The sequence below is a fragment of the Eutrigla gurnardus genome (assembly GCF_963514095.1).
Source record: "Eutrigla gurnardus genome assembly, chromosome: 2".
NCBI lineage: Eukaryota > Metazoa > Chordata > Actinopteri > Perciformes > Triglidae > Eutrigla > Eutrigla gurnardus.
Genome location: NC_139916.1, coordinates 8587973 through 8604826, shown reverse-complemented (window position 1 = coordinate 8604826; position 16854 = coordinate 8587973). Strand labels below are relative to the sequence as shown.

The 16854-nt window shown below is 38.8% G+C and overlaps 2 protein-coding genes across 12 annotated transcripts in view; one reads left to right on the top strand and one right to left on the bottom strand.

Annotated features, from left to right (window-relative positions):
* Window positions 1-16854, bottom strand: part of vgll4b (vestigial-like family member 4b) — a 325618-nt gene that overhangs the window by 66476 nt on the left and 242288 nt on the right. The gene's annotated exons all lie outside the window — the stretch shown is intronic.
* The window catches only part of atp2b2 (ATPase plasma membrane Ca2+ transporting 2), a 58797-nt gene that overhangs the window by 23677 nt on the left and 18266 nt on the right, over window positions 1-16854 (top strand). For 6 of the 11 annotated variants that reach the window (XM_084035393.1, XM_084035394.1, XM_084035402.1 and 3 more), the window contains exons 4-11: window positions 178-303; window positions 1094-1219; window positions 1596-1619; window positions 3531-3623; window positions 5668-5709; window positions 8402-8566; window positions 9666-9880; window positions 10408-10650. In XM_084035393.1, the coding sequence (XP_083891519.1) occupies window positions 178-303; window positions 1094-1219; window positions 1596-1619; window positions 3531-3623; window positions 5668-5709; window positions 8402-8566; window positions 9666-9880; window positions 10408-10650 (1034 nt within the window). The remainder of the gene's footprint in view (window positions 1-177; window positions 304-1093; window positions 1220-1595; window positions 1620-3530; window positions 3624-5667; window positions 5710-8401; window positions 8567-9665; window positions 9881-10407; window positions 10651-16854) is intronic. The other 5 variants (XM_084035400.1, XM_084035395.1, XM_084035403.1 and 2 more) reach the window with 3 other exon arrangements.

Here is a 16854-nt window from a genome sequence, read left to right as displayed (position 1 = left end):
GATCGTGTACCAAGAATATACTGCAGTGGTCATAATCTATCCTGCCGTAAATCAGCCCAAACCCAACTCTCTCATACATCTTTGAAATCATTTGAACTATTTAATTGCGTAGGGTAAAAATAATGAATTCCAGAAAATGTGGATAAATGCACTGCATCTGACATTTCTTTGTTGCAGGTGATCTACTTCCTACTGATGGAGTGTTGATCCAGGGCAATGACCTGAAGATTGATGAGTCATCACTGACTGGCGAGTCAGACCACGTCAAGAAGTGTATAGAGAGGGACCCAATGCTGTTGTCTGGTATGTTGCCAGTCAATGGGTGAAAATTAGCAACTACAGTATACTTCACCTCTTACATGGTCAGCTTCTGTTTGGCTTATTGCTGTGTAGTTATTGCTTTAGTAAGCAAATTTGATTGATCCCCTCACCTACAAAATTATTTTTTGTCAGTATTTTTTATCGAATGATTGAAGCTTTTTGGAATTAATGAACCTCTTAAACAAGCCCATAGTTACAGTTTTTGGAAATATTCCTCCAGTAGGCTAGTACAAATTTCTCACCCCACACAATAACTTAACATGAGAAAGTAGAAGTAGAAATACTAAATGCATCATAACAATAATAAAAAACCTGCTTTCCCTCCGTATTTGTTTGCTTTAGCAGGGACACCAGAATCCTTAGGTTTAGGATACTTGAGGAATATCACACAGAAACCTTGGTTAATCTGATCTCACATGTTAGTATTTTGTCCTGTGGATAATTAGCTGTGTGCCTCTTCGCTGTCTTATATAATTAGCCTCATATTCACCCACATCGACTTACTCTCCCAAAGGTTAATAATGTTCTGCATGTGTACTATACTGATACACATGCACAAAAGTGAAGTCTGCACACATTTTCCGGTGACACATTTTTACTGCCTACAAAAATTATTCAAGAAAAATTGCCCAAATTAACAATCGTCATTTTTGGTGTAATTTTACCATTATACATAGGGGTGATATATATATATATATTTAATGTCACTTTTATTTAGCAAACACTGAACTAATTTGAATCATGCTGTAACACCCTGCTGTGCTTTCTCAAGGAACCCATGTGATGGAGGGGTCAGGGCGCATGCTGGTGACAGCTGTTGGTGTCAACTCTCAGACTGGAATCATCTTCACCCTGCTGGGGGCCGGCACAGAAGAAGAGGAGAAGAAAGAAAAGAAAGGTTAGAAAGATCATCATATCATGAAATCGTCTTTATGTATACAGTATATATATATGGGTATATACCTTGGAAACGCGTTTGTTATTTCATTACCGTATGTCCTGAAAGTGTAAGTGTGTACACTCATTGCATAATATCAGTGTTTTTAACTGTCCCTGTTCAAAGCCAATGCCTACCTGTTAAACTCTATATGAACCGTTTGTAGGTATTAGTAGTACAGTTGACATTGACATGACATTAAGCCTCTTTGCTGAATTTGTATAAATACTGTATGAGTATTGGAGGTACACTTGTGTGTGGCAGTATCCAGGTTCTGTGGGTTCAGGTGTATTATTGTCCTTATCTTTATCCTTCCAAATTCACCTTGACGGGGCAGTGGAAGACGGACACCAGAATACAGGTAGAGTATCACCTTTCTCTGACCCCTGGGAGTGGTGCTTGATTCTTTTTTTTATAAATGACCCCCAATAAACCACCTCAGCCTGAGCACACTTCCCACATTTGAATTCCTCACTTAAAAAGAGAAGCCTCATCCTCACGACGCTGCATCTTTTTAAGTGTTGACAGATGGCACATTTCACAATGCATAATCCTCTCACCACATAACAGGCACTGTACTTGTCAAACGAACTAGCTGGCATTCAACATCAGTCCTGTTTCAAAGACGTATTAAATGCCACATGTAAACGAAAGTCTGTCAGACTCTCAATTCTGTATTACAGGGTTAGAGAGTTGGCGTGAGAGCGAAAGCCTTGCAGGTGTAGAGCACGTCTCGGCAGTAGAATGTGAAGTAGGCAATATAAGCCTTTGTAAGGTGTTATTTTTACATCTTACGCATGTACATACATATTTTAACATCAGTAGTGTTACGCGGGCCTCTTCGGACAGCTCTGTAGTTTCAGTAAGCAGGTACCCCAGTAGCATCAGTGGTATCTAAGAATTATTCCATTATACAGGGTAACAATAAAACATGCCTCCCCCTGTGGATAATACTTTCTTCCTCTGATCTGAACACTAACCTATACTATGTTCTTGTTTTGACCTGCAATTGAAGTGCTTCAACATCACATGCATTATTTTCCAGGTTTAATTAATCTGATCAGATTGATCAAACCAGGAAAAATAACCCCAGGTTTCTGATCAACCAACAACAAACTGTACAGTGTGACACTTAATCTACGCTCATGTACCAATGATCCTCCTCAGTCCTTGATTTAAAGTTGCAGATTTTACAAACATTTTTATTTTCAAACTTTCATTGCAGGAAGGAAGGTCCTTTAAAATCTTACAGAAAATAAAATCACGCTATAAATCATGCACTTTATACTTCACACTAATGAGGGTAGCCCTATAGGGCAGCTGGGAGTTTTTAAATATAATTTTCACTCAAATAAAGGGAGTTTAGAATTGTGATAAAACTTCCAAGTCGTTGTAAGTCATTGTGTTGTCATTAACAATGAACTCTAGACGCAGAACCCAAAAGGACACAGGAAATCAATTATTGCCCTGCAATTGAATTTCCTTTTTCCAGTAATCATAGTTTATGTGACTGCTGTCAAGAGACATTAACAGATCCCTCTGAGAGATCCATTCCAGGTTTTGAAAACAATAACTGTAACTATTGCAAGGGGGGGGCAGACATTCAGACACCTTTTCATCATAAAATTCATTAGCCCCATCATCTAACTGGTTGGCACGTGTATTTTCCTGGCTAATACGTTGGCCCTTGTTACGTTTCTTTTACTTTGCAGGAGAGTTTATTTTCAGACTGGCTATGCACCAATTTTTAACTTATTTGTTTCTGCTCAAATTTTGATTTTGCGATGCTAACAGATATTACATGAATAACATGGTTTAAAGTTGCAACTTAAAAAAACTAAAATGACAATAAATGCTGAATAACACTATTGTTTACTGTGCTTGCAAGATCATATACAGTAGGCTCAGTATATTAAAACTAATATTTGTAAAATCAACTTGTTTTTTTTGTAGGTCTGGTTTTACACATGTTATGTTCAGATTTCTTGTTTTATGTCTGTCCAATGTTACACTTGTTTGTTTTATTGGCATACCATTTATTAAATTACATCACACACATATTATGTAAATAATTGATACATTACAAATGATTAAACTACACCGATCACTAGACTGCAGTATTCACATACAGTGCTGAAACTCTTAACTGTGCTATAACCATGTTATTTCTGTTTACTGTCTTGTGTGTGCACATGCGTGTGTTTGTGTATGGGGGCGTGCGCGTGTGTGTGTTTTTGTTTATTCATGTTCGGCCTCCATTTTTACTGGCTAGACTGCTCCCATCCCCCTATCCACCCCATCGCAACTATAGCCACGGATGGGGCTGCAGGCATTAATGCCCCTGGCAGTGCCAGCCTAATTAATGGTAGGTTGAAAAAACCTCTGATCTCTGACCTCTTTCTGTCGTGACCGTTGACTCCTCCTACCTTCTCCATTCTCCAAATGCCTCGTATCATGGGTGCTCACTTTCTGCTGTCCTCTACCCTTTCATTCAGTTGTGTGGGATTCTTATGTATCCATGGTGTCAATGCACGTCCTGTTGTAGTTGAAGTTAGTTTTTCCTTTGTGTTTTGTCTTAATGCTGTCTCTTGTCTTGCAATGCTTCATAAACTAAATAGGTCTCTGTGATGCTAAGACATAGTGAGAACCTTTTGAGTCGTTATATATTACTCAATTAAAAAAGATTTTGTGATTTTGCAGAATTTTAGTGTATTGTGTCTTTGATGATCATTTTTTACAAGTGAGCACATTTAGTTACAGAAGGACAGAGTTAGGTTAACTGTTTCCAGCCTTTATGCTAAGCTAACCGGCTATAGTTTCATAGTTACCATACATACCGTACCATAAATACGTCATGTAAATGGTGATGGTATGATATTGCGTTTTTTTGTCTGGTTAGTAAATTCATATTAAAGCAACAGGGGAAAATATACTAGCTGAAGACTGGTGGCAAAAATCCTTCTGTAGGGCCATCTCCTGTAGGTGGGTGTCCTTAGAGATCACCTCCACTTTTGTTAGCAGGACAGGATGCAAAAGATGAAGTTCAGTGGTTGTTGCACTGGGTTCTCTCTTATCTTTGTCTCCTTGGAGAGGCAGCCAGAAAATGTTTGTACTCAAGGCAGGGCAGGTGCGATTTGCATTGTAATGATGACCTTGTGCTGTCCTGGGCTGGAACCGAGCGATTTGTCATCTTCAGCTTTATTGTGACCCCAGGGAACTGGCTAATGTGGAGGTAGGGGTGAAACGATCCATTTGTTCTCCACATATATGCAGAAGATTCTGAGAAAAATGTGGTCTTCTAGCTCTACCTGAGTAATTGTCTCTGTGACATTTGAGTACGAAAGCACTAGAAGACAGATTTTGTAACATTTCTAGCCTGCCCACCACTGAAACAAACATGTACATCTCCATAATTACAGCCTGGGGAGATAATGGGATCAACACTGCAGCATATAATAAATGCTTTCTTAATTATCATGACTTATTTTTTAAACATTTTGTGTAAATTTGGTTTGAAAGCACAAGACTCTTGCAATTTTTAGCTTTATGTTTCATCAGCTTGAAACACATATTTACTGTGTGTGTGTGTATATATATAAACATAAATAACAGCATAATAAATTCACTGTCCCTGAACTTAGATTTCGATTTTCTTTCAGTTGTTCTTATGTAACTTCGCCATGTGGGAGGCTTTTCCTTCTCTCTCTCTCTCTCTCTCTGTGTCTCTCTCTCTCTCTCTCGCTCCATGCGCACTGTTCACATCTCCACTCTGCTTCATTTCAAGTGTGTGATCTTGCATGTGCTTTCTGAATTATCCTCTTATGCATGTTGTCTCCTGTTTGCGTGTACTATAACTGTATGTGCCGTGTGTTTGTGGAGTAGCCCTCCCCACTGTTAGTGTAATGTTTGAACTGCTGTGTGTCTTGATAACTTACTTTATACCCTGACAATTTGACTCGTATGGTTGATAATGTGTGTGCAATTACCTGTGCTCATACAGTATTTTATTTGACAATATGTGAAAACAGAAAATCCAGAAGAAAGTGTGCAGTTTTTTTAAAATTATGTTTTTATATTTTAGTTGCAGGTTAAGTATTTTTAATTGCCTGATTATTTGCTTAGGTTGCTCAGTGACGTCTATTCAAGTCAACAACAAAAAAATCTGCACACTAAAGTGTTTGTCTGTGGCCCGTTGCCAGCAGCTGTAGCTTCTGCTTATATCACACCACTTACATATCACAAGCCTTTCTATGTGACTGTCACGGAGACGTTGTATTAAAAGTCATTTTCCTGTCTCCCTGTTTGTGATTTTTGGTTTTCACTGTGTGTGCTGTCTCCGTGGTGATACTCTGTTGACTTGTCTGCCTTGGTTATTTTTGTTGTTATTGTCTTGTATGTCTCCATCATAGGTAAAATGCAAGATGACAATATGGAGAGCAACCAGATTAAAGGTAATCAAACCATATCTTTCATTCTCCTCCCCTGCCTTCTATCTTCCTCCTTCTTATTTTGCCTCCCCTGTCTTCCTCTCCTCCTCCTCCTCCTCCTCATCAACATTGTGTGGTGTAATCTCTGAGTCAAATGCAGGTGGGAAATCCTATATTGCTTCATTTATTTCAGCCTTTATTGTATTCTACACTTATTTCCTCATTGTCTCATGTTATTATGCTGTGCTAATTGAGGCTCCAAGACTTTAGAGTTTACCACTGATTAAGGAAATCCCAGTGAATGTCAGCGTTTGACCCAGGTTTTACATGCAATCATATCACCCTCTCTTCACTCTGTCTGTCACTAATGTGTTGTCCCTGGTCTGGTGTTCTGTTGTTGTTCTTCTTGTGTTGTTGACTGTATCCTCCTCACTTAGGCTGCCCTTTACCCACAAAAATACCCCAAACCTGCCTTAAACAGTTAAATACCACATCCTGGTTTTCCCTTTCCACTCTTTTATGAAATGTTCCCCACACAATACAACATAAATTGTCTGCAATTAAAGATTTATGGTGACCTTGTTGATGGAAAATGCTCATCCCTACGTTGAATGTAGCTGACAAACAGTCCCAGAAACCCAATGTAATTTGATTAATTCATTATTGAAGATACATTTTCTGAATTGCACTTGCCAAGTGAACAGATCAATGCTTTTTTCTTCATCTAAACAATTCTACCTGGGAAATGATTGACATCCTCACAATTCCTTATTTGGTTTATACCAAGAAGTCTACGATGTTATCTACAAGTCCACAAAACGTTCCTCTCTTAAAGTAACAACTTTGAAGATTTTCATTTAAATAAATATATGTTAAGTCACTATCACTGAAGGAGGTAACATATGGTGATTGAGCCTGTGATCAACTGATTGAAGCAATTGCAAAATGAAACACAAAATGGGACTATGCACACAATTATAAAAACCTGAAGCTCATATTTCAACAAAAAAGAGTGCTGTCTGCTAGAAGCACAATGTCATTGTTTCACTCAAACAAATTCTAAATCAACCAGGACTGCAAAGGCTTGGTGAGACTGAATAAAAGACACAAGGTTAGCAAGTCAAAGTGTTCCCAAAGCAAAGGAGCAAAAGAGTAAATTAAGGCTCTTCACACCTTCGTGTGGTGATGACTGATTCTACAGTACATGAGCATCAAATGAACTGTGTCCTGAGCTTGTCTTAACATCAAGTGTTTCATCTCGCTCTTCTGCTGCTTACAGTTGGAAACAGACACTTTCTGTCTCGAGGCATGGGGTGGAAAAACAAAAGTGAACTAGAACTAGTGAGACATATTACAAATGTTCAACATCAAAGGTTTTTTTTTGTGAGAATCAGAGGCAACACATACCTCATTGTGATTGGAACATTTTATTAATATTGGTAATACGTTCTGTTTTTTTCTTGTTTTGTAAAACAGTTCCACAGATTCCAGAGATTAATGTTTATGTAACGTACATGGATCACATTATTTAAGCAAATGATCATTTACATGGATTTGGACATTTTGATTAGAGGAAGCAATATTATTCAAGTTTATTTGTTTATTGTGCAGAGCAAGGACTGTCATTTCACATACATGTTATAGTCTGCAGCACACCGGCCTCCTCCCTGAGATGTTTTGTTACCTTTAAATGTATGATCACATTTACATACAACGTTCTACTATTTGGGGATTTCCAATCATTACTGTCTTAATTATAAGAGATGAGCTTTAAACAATATTCATTTTTATCATTCTGTGTACAATTTCTCCTGCAGTTCTGTGATCATGTTGTTGCCAGAATAGAAGCTTTCTTCACCTTAGATTTCTGGACTGTCTTCTTGTATCGTTGTATTAGTTTATTTTAAAACACTGCTGCTTTTTATTTATCCCAGTCTATACTGTACCTCACTCAATGGATAGTGGCTAAAATATGTTTTTGTCTTGCTTTTAGAATTTCAATCCTATATAAACAAACAAGTTCTTTTCACACAGATCTGCAACGTGTTTTCAGAGTTAACAACAGCCATACAACTAAAAACTGATGTGTCGTTATTATGCTGATAAAAATAACACTGCAATGAAAATCGATATATTGTCCCCTTCGATGTATTTAAATTTGGATGTTTGTTGCTAGGAATTATGCGTTTTCAATTCATGTTTCTATTATCTGAATCACATTGAGTTTTCCTTTGGTGTGAATTGTGCTACACTGTGTATAAGGTTTCCTGATACAGGCATCTGAATAATCTGTGAATATGACTTGGATCTTGGATGTAGGATCACTGAATTATTCATGACTAACTGTAAATATGTATTAGTGATGAAAAATGGCTTTGATGATAAGAAAACACATTGTTTCCATAACGTCAGCAAAAAAACACCTTCATTGTCATGAATTTTTAGCTTTTATATTCTATACATGAACAAGATTCAATGCCGGACAAACATAAACAATCCTTATTGTGGTTAGTGAAAGCAGCTTCATACATAGCAATAAGTTGCCCATCTTGTCATGGGACGTCATATGATCTTGGTTTTAAATCTAAACTGTATGTATGTGCTAGTGTAACACCTGGGTGTTGAAACCTGTCTTCCCTTTCCTTTTTGCTCCCTTGGTCTAATCTACATTTCTAACGCTGCTGTTGTGTTTTGTTTTTGTTTGTTTTGTTTACAGTAAAGAAACAGGCTGGAGCGGCTGCCATGGAGATGCAGCCTTTAAAGAGTGCTGAAGGTGGAGAGTCTGATGAGAAAGAGAAGAAGAAGGTGAACGTTTCAAAGAAAGACAAGTCTGTGCTCCAAGGGAAGCTCACCAAACTGGCTGTCCAGATTGGCAAAGCAGGTACAACAAAGTCCATCAATCAGTCAGACAGTAACATGAGAGACAACAAGGCAAAAAGCAAAATGTAACACTTATAAGACTCACTTCTTGGCTGCTTAAAGAAAGTTAAGAACAATTCTAAAGAATGCTAATGCTATAATTATGGAACATTTTTTAAATGACCTTCCTTCTAAGGACTTGCTGAGTCATTGCCATGGGAACAACTGAGAGTGGAATGTGCTTGTCATTATGTTTGTCTGTTTTTACAATCCATACCATAATCAATTGCTTGTAGTTTAAATAACTATATGGTGAAATATCTGCAGTGAGTAGTTTATAGTCACAGATGGCCACATGCCATTTATGCCAGTACTGTGGATGTCCTTGCTGCAGCAACATAGTAGGATACCCTTGAACAAATGAATATGACATACCTAAAATTCTTAGTGCAAAAATGCAAGTTTGAATTCCTCCAAAATATTTAAGGAATATATAAGGAGCTTTACTAAATAAAACGTTAAATATTTCTCTTTTAATAAGAATCCCTTAATAAGTCCTTGTTTTTATAATGTGCTGTTACATCAGCATGTAGGTGTGAGTGATGGAATAAGGACATGGTGTCAGAACAATGAAATGGTGTGGATGGATGAGCATACATCCAGCACTGTGAGATCATATGGCCCTCCTGCGGGTCTGGCAGAAAGTGCTTAGTCTTAATACACCTCAGTATCTCTGACCCTCTAGCATGAGTTCCTGTTCTTATGTTAATGCAGCTTTGCTGCTGTCTTCACTTCACAGTCCTGTCCTGTTTCCGCCTGACACTGGGCTTATCTCATTAGCTTAAACAGAAGGAATAAAGAGCCCAGAGATTTTTGAATTATAAAACTTTTATAGTTTGCTTGGCTGCATTGCATTTAAACTGTGTATGTCAAAGCGTCTGCCCTCTATTAATGCAGAAAGTGTCACATTGTCTACTGTGAATGTCTGCACAAACAGAGCCATGAGAGGTGCGACAGAAATCCATGTCATCAACACATGGATCACACAAAGTGACACTCCACACAGACTCACTTTTAACATCCCGTTGCTCAGCTGATAACCTCTTTGTATCATCTTGCAGGTTTGCTCATGTCAGCTGTCACAGTCATCATCCTGGTCCTATACTTTGCCATTGACAACTTTGTGATGCAGAAGAACCCTTGGATGCCAGAGTGCACTCCCATCTACATCCAGTACTTTGTCAAGTTCTTCATCATCGGTGTGACTGTGTTGGTGGTGGCCGTCCCCGAGGGGTTGCCGCTGGCTGTCACCATCTCCTTGGCCTACTCTGTCAAGGTGAGGGAGAATATTGAAAGGTGTACGGTGCCGACTGTAGCTTGCAACACATTCTCATACCCAACTCGTCAAACAGAGGCTTGGTCGGTTGCCCTAAACCTCAAACGCTCTAGGTACACCTCTAGCGTCACATTTGGAAGTGTCAGGGACGGCATGTCAAGAGACGGACTTTACATGCAGTGTCTTTTCAAAATAAACTTCTTCACAGGACGTTAAAGTCTAGGCAAAAAACAAACACTTTTTAGTTTTAGGAAAACAGTGCTTTTGACATGGACTGACTAACGACTCACGAGACTTGCAACTAAAGTGACAAAATGAGTCAATGCTGACCTTAAGTTTGACACGGGACACAAACGGTGGTCTTCTGGGTGAAAGTTTTGTTTGTCTGACCCTTACATCCACCTCAGTAGCCATTTTAACCAGTGATTTTTTTTATTTTAGTCATCTAATCTAATTGTCTAAATATTTAAAATTTCAAATATACATTGCAAAAACATCATGACTATCCCATTGTTATCTACCAACAGAAAATGATGAAAGACAACAACCTGGTGCGCCACCTGGATGCATGTGAAACTATGGGCAATGCTACAGCCATCTGCTCTGACAAGACAGGCACGCTGACCACCAACCGCATGACGGCTGTGCAGTGTTACGTTGGAGATGTGCACTACAAGGAAATCCCAGATCCTGGAGCTCTGTCACCCAAATCCCTGGAGTTACTGGTTAATTCCATCTCCCTCAACAGCGCCTATACCACCAAGATTCTGGTAAGCCACCTGAATGGTCGCCATTCCATGTGTTGTTGAACATGAATATTGAGAAAGGGACTGCATCTCATTGCATACCCCTAAATGTATTAGTTTATTTATATTCACATATCATATGTGGCACTGTCTATGAACCATTATAGAGAAGATATTCTATTATAATAAGCCCATATACAGTAGGTAAGACTTAGTATCTTTGCACAGATTTCAGCTCCTTCAGTGTGAGCGGTGAAACCACATGATGAGAGCAGCCCTGAAACAGTGAGACAGTTCTGCAGTGCTTTCTTCTTGGCAAAGCAGGCAGTGTGTGTCCTTGGCTGCTGCTTTAGATTCATCAGGCATTCACTCAACTTGTCACCTTGAGAACGATTGTGTAATTTTGTCTTATCTGATAGTCGGAGCATAGCAGACTGTAATTGAATCCAATCTGTCTAAGTGCTAGAGATTGTCTCTTATTTACAGTGAATGTAACAAAGAGAAATTCTCTCCAAGCCAATAAGATCTTGCAGTAAGATATATATATATATATATATATAAAATAAAGCAGTTGGCATAAATATCCTCAAAGCAAATATTGTCAAAATCTGGATATCAGGACTGTCAGCCTTTCATGCCTCAGTAATAATTTTCCTGGCATGACCATGTATACTCACCTGTGAGCACACATACCATTTGTGCCTGTTTTTGTCAGTATCATTGTAAAACCTTTGAGAGTCTCTCCGTTGATGGATGACTAAATTAAAAATGAAACCCACATGGGGAATGAACTGAGCAGGCGGGACATCTGCGATAGAAGGATCCCACAGTTTTCACTTCCTAACCATCATGGCACGATCACAGTCTCGGTGAAAAAACAAAGTGTTGGTCACTGGGTTTCGAGATGGAAAGCTACATATTTGTGTCTACTTTAGTTTCAACATTTCTCTCTTTGAGTAGTAGAAAAGCAATGCAAAGCAGGTGTACAAGTAGCGTTCATCTCCCAGACTGTATGCCAATTGACCTGCAATATATTAATTTACTCAGTAGGAAAGTATGAAATGTGATAGAAACAGGAACTAGTAGGGCAGTCATTTTAGAATCAAATACTGTATAGTGTATGTTGAAAAGAAACCCACTGATTTTATGATTACTGGCTGTTTATATGTAAATTTGACAAAATGTAGGATTCTTTACTAAAATCGTGTTTGCAATTCTGAGGAAAGAATACAATTTATATTAGAAACTAACAAGCAAACTATGAAAGTATGGTAGCTCCATGAACTAAACTAGATCACCATTCAAACTATATGGCTGTAGCTGGCATTCACAGACTTCCGCTAGAGCTTATCTCTCTTGTCTTGGCTACCACTCTCATTCGACCTGGTGGATTAAATGACACATTTAGTCCGTTTTATAATCTCTTCATTCATAAAAGATTACCTCATGCACCAAAGCAGGAGTTAAACTTAGGGTGAACTTTAAATGATATCAGCTCCCATACTACGTACTGTTTGTTACCTTCCATCGAAAGTAAATACTGTGTCTGTTAGCTACCCATATACATACATCCCATCACCTGTTCATCCATGGATAAATCCACAAAACATGAATAAATATAGAACAGAACACAAAATCTAGCACATTAATAGTAGAGAGTACAGTACATGTCAGCATGAATGCATTTATTTACTGATAGCTCTTGTTAGAACACAGGAAGGTACAAAGGGAACGCAGAGTGGTGAAAGACAGATGTAATTAAGGAATGAAGTGAACTCTGAAAGCAGGATGCAAAAACGGATATTTCTGAGGAATATTTAGTACATCCCTCTCTCCCTCCCCCAGCCGCCCCCACTCCCTCAGCGCCACTTCAGCCTTGCAGTATGCTGGCTGGTGTGTTCTTATATAAGAGGCCAATCCTGTGGGATGCCAGCATGGCTATGGAAGTCTTTGATGGCCACCACACAAAGGCACAAAGGCAAAGAGGCAGGCTTTGATACCCGTATCAGTCCTACTACTGCCTCTCTGGCTTCATAATACAGCCAGTGGTATGGCTCTGCTTCTTTTGTCAGCATATGCCGACTCAAAGTGGAGAAGCCTCATCCTTGAGGGAGAAATGCACACACGTTTCATCCATGCACACATATACAGACTTTATAAGCACACCCCAACTGTACATACACATGCTTGTCGATACTGTATCCCAACACACATATTCATATGTTCTAAAAAGGATGCCTGCATACTAATGAGCACACCAGTTTGCCTTTCATGTCTTACAGACATGGCATGCCATGGGGCAATTGGTGAACGGCTTTCAGTGACGTCAATATGCCGACGTCATTTCAAAGGAACATTGCCAGTGGCAAGAGCCTTATAACATAACCGTCTCCCTGTATCATTTGCTGTGCTTCTATTCTCTTTATTGGTTTTTTTAACTTTCAGTTTTTTGCATTCTTAGTTTTTTTCATTATGTATGATCGCATTACACGCGTTTATGCAAAGCTAGTGACGTGCAGATGCACACGCAGACACACATCTGTCATAACAGGCATACTGTAGGAAGTATTCCGATCACAGGTGTATGTTCTCGCAGCACAGTGGCATGTGTTTAGCGTTGATGTGTGAGTGTCCTGGGATCTGAGTCTCACGTTGCTTCAACCACCTGCTCAGGTCATTATACGGGTCAGGGACAAGAGAGGCTTATAACAGACACGCAAACACACACACACACACACACACACACACACCAAACAAGATTCAGTTCAGGTTAAATAAAAAAAAAATACTTCTGTCGCTGTACAATGAGCAATTTATTGTTTGTTATTCCAACAAACCGTATTTTTGTTCAGTAGTGAGTAGTGAGGTCCTGCTGTAATTGGCTTTGGCTCACAGTGCTTTTGTCATATGGACGGTGCGCGCTTGTTTGCACAACATGGAGGAGAGATGAGAGTGTCTTGGATGTCTTTAGCTTGAAGCACTCAGTGTCCCCATGGAATCGTTTTGGACACTGTGGAGGAGAGAGATTGAGCCGAGGAAGCAGAGACATCTTCAGCAGAAAGATGTCCTTCTCTTCGCCTGCTCTCTCTTTCTGTGTTCAGCACTTGCTAACAGACTTGACAGCGTTGCTGAGACGGCAGTGAAAGAGAAGTCGTCATCACATTAGAATGACAATGCTTTGATGTTTCAGAAGCACAAAGCTTAATGGGCTCCCTGCGTTTCCCTCTCCTTCGTTTACTGTGTGTCTAGTGTTCGTCCAGTCAGTGTAAATTAAATGCAAAAAAACATAACATAAAACATGTATTTTGGTGATTTGTAATAATGCTGGTAGTGGTAATATCATCAAACATATAGAATATGATATAGTTGTAAAGAAAGAAGACATTTCTGGGTGGCTTTGAGAGATCTTCATGGTTTTTTTTCACAACAACCAGTTAAAACTGCAGCATGGTGACTTGACTTTCAGATAAATTCCATAAAGTAAATTAGAGTGTTTTAAATAAATGATGCCAAGAGCCCAACACCATGGACAGACAGGATCACTGCTATTGGTGTATAGGAGATAGCACATTACAGATTTTTTAGTAATGGTAATATTGTTACTGTATTTGGTAAATAATTTTATTAATGGAATTGTGTACCTAAATTAATATATAGGTCAAATAATTGTACACAAGAAAGACTAAATCAGTGTTGTCATTGTTACAAGATATTAAAAACACGTTCATATTTGATAGTAGACAGTTGGTAGTAGAAGGGCATTCAAAGGACATAACAACACGTTAGGAGGAAATCAATGATAGCAAATAGAAGGGTGTGTGGAGGGTGGGGTCATTTGTAGAGAAGGAAAAAAGAGAAGCAAAACGTGTAGAGCATAAGCGTGAAAAAAGGATGAAAGAATAGGGGAAAATCTACACAGAAGATGAGAGAGGAACCACACTCGCGTGACAAGCGTCCTCATCACAAACTTGAAGACTGTATTACTGCCCTGCAGCATGCCCCAGGCCATAGCCCAGTTGGCTGGTACAGTCATGTGGAGAGCTAGAATATCATCCACTCCTACATGCAAAAAAGGAAGAGGGCGGGAGGCTGAGGCAGTGGGGTGGGTCGCTTGAAGAAACTGGGGAAACTGATAGTGAGAAATGGAGAAAGTCATCCAGAGCGAGGAAGTAGGACAGGGGTGGAAGGAAATGAGAGCGGGAAAGACAAGATGGAAGGTATAAAAACAAGGGCAGAAAGAGAAAGACGGATGAGTAAAAGGGCGGGGTTGAGTTTAAAGAGAAGAGGAAGAAAATGGAAGAGAAGGGGAAGAAACAGGAGGGATGGATTAAGGAGAGCCCCGGGTGGAATAGGAAGTCAAGTTGCCAGCTATCCCTCTGGCATATGTCCTTGCCTGCGGGACCACCTAAGGACCAGGGAGAGGGCAGCTGGTCCTAGGCCACGTCCAACCCGGGACCTGCCAACCATAGTCCGGTCATGCCAACGTTGAGCATCCCTTTGCCAGCAAGTGTCCTTGTGTGTAAAAAACTCATGTCCAGCAAACCTCTGCGGAAAACAAGACAGCAGAATTGCTGTCTGGCAATTATTTATTTTCTATGGCTTTGTCTGATCTTTGCAGCAGCTATCTCTGTGTTTCTCTACAAAGTGGTGCTGCAAGGCAAATTGATTTCAGTCACAATTTAAATTTTGTGATCTGACATTTGTAAACTAAATACTCGAATGTATGTTTGTTTTCAAAATTTTGAATTTGAATTGCAGCTAAACAACTGAAAGAATCAAGGAGTGTAAAATGAGTAAACACAATCAGCTTGCTTACAGCTGCTGTGTTACTAATCCCATTTTCATTGTTTTACTTACTTTTAGCAATTTGTATGAACCGTTCATTTAGTCTATAATTATCAATCCTTTTGAGAGCAGCCATAACATTGCTTTCAGATCACTACTATTTCCCCTCATTACTACTCCTGTTTGACTTTACAACAACCAAAGAGAGAGATATTGGCAGACAAATAGAATCAAATAGAAAACAAATGTTGTCTTTGAGTACATTTGGACCAAAATACAGCTTCAGTTACATATGACGGCAAATTTAAATCATATTCAAATAAAAAAAAAAACGTTTAAATGTGATATTTGTGAATTGGTAATTGAAGCAGAATTAAGGCTACATTCAACTTCATCTAAAATAGTGTTATTTCGATATCAATAGATAGGTACATATGTGATATACCATGCAAAGCTAAACAGATACAAATTATGTCTTGAAACTCACAAATTAAGTGGGAAATTGGGTGTTTGCTTCTGGCCTCGGACATCTAGGTACCAATCAGAAATTATGCACAGGACATCAAACTTTCAGAGTTTACATTAATTAAGTCTCAAATTACCTCCACTGAATGTTTTTTTTTTTATGTTCATTCTTTATCTATCCTACTTTATTGTAAAGCACTCTGCAATGCATTTTCTGTATGTAACGGTGCTATAAATTAAGTTTTATATTGTAATCTGCAAATGCAAAAAACAGGCTTCCAAAATCTTGTTATAAATCAGAACATTCAAACATTAAACTGTATTTGGATAAACATCATGAAGCAAACGGAACCGCATAGTAAAATGAAGGTGGAATTACTGTCATATAACACTGGTCATATAACACTATCATATAATACTATTTATAATACAAAATAAAGGCTAAATATATGATGACATGCTTTGTTAAGATACACATAAAAATGTTTGCTTTCTGAAATGACATTTGTTCTCTAAAGTAAATATGGAACTGCTTAATTTCTGCTTTAAATCATGCACAGCAAAGATCCTGTTTGTTTTAGCAAACTCCTCCTGTTTACTCAGCTGTATGTATGGATGATCATTTAAAACTACATTATCCTGTATTTTTTTCAACTGGTCATTTAGCTGTTTAGTGTGATGTTTTTCCTGTTGCTGGGAGCTCAATCTCCCAAACACTTAGCAGACTGTGCAGATGACACGATTTGTTCCACACCCTCATTAGCCAATGACAGGCAGTGTCTTCCTGATGTAATCATTGGTCATTAGGAAAAGGCATTAATTCTGTTATTTACCACAAACTCAGTATGAAGTATTTATACTCTTGTCTGTGTCTGTAAGACACATGCAGCTGGACATTAACCAGATGTGTCCAATTAGTTGGTGAACAGGGGCCAGTTCTCTGATTGGGTTTTAATGATTAATGAGATTTTAGATGAC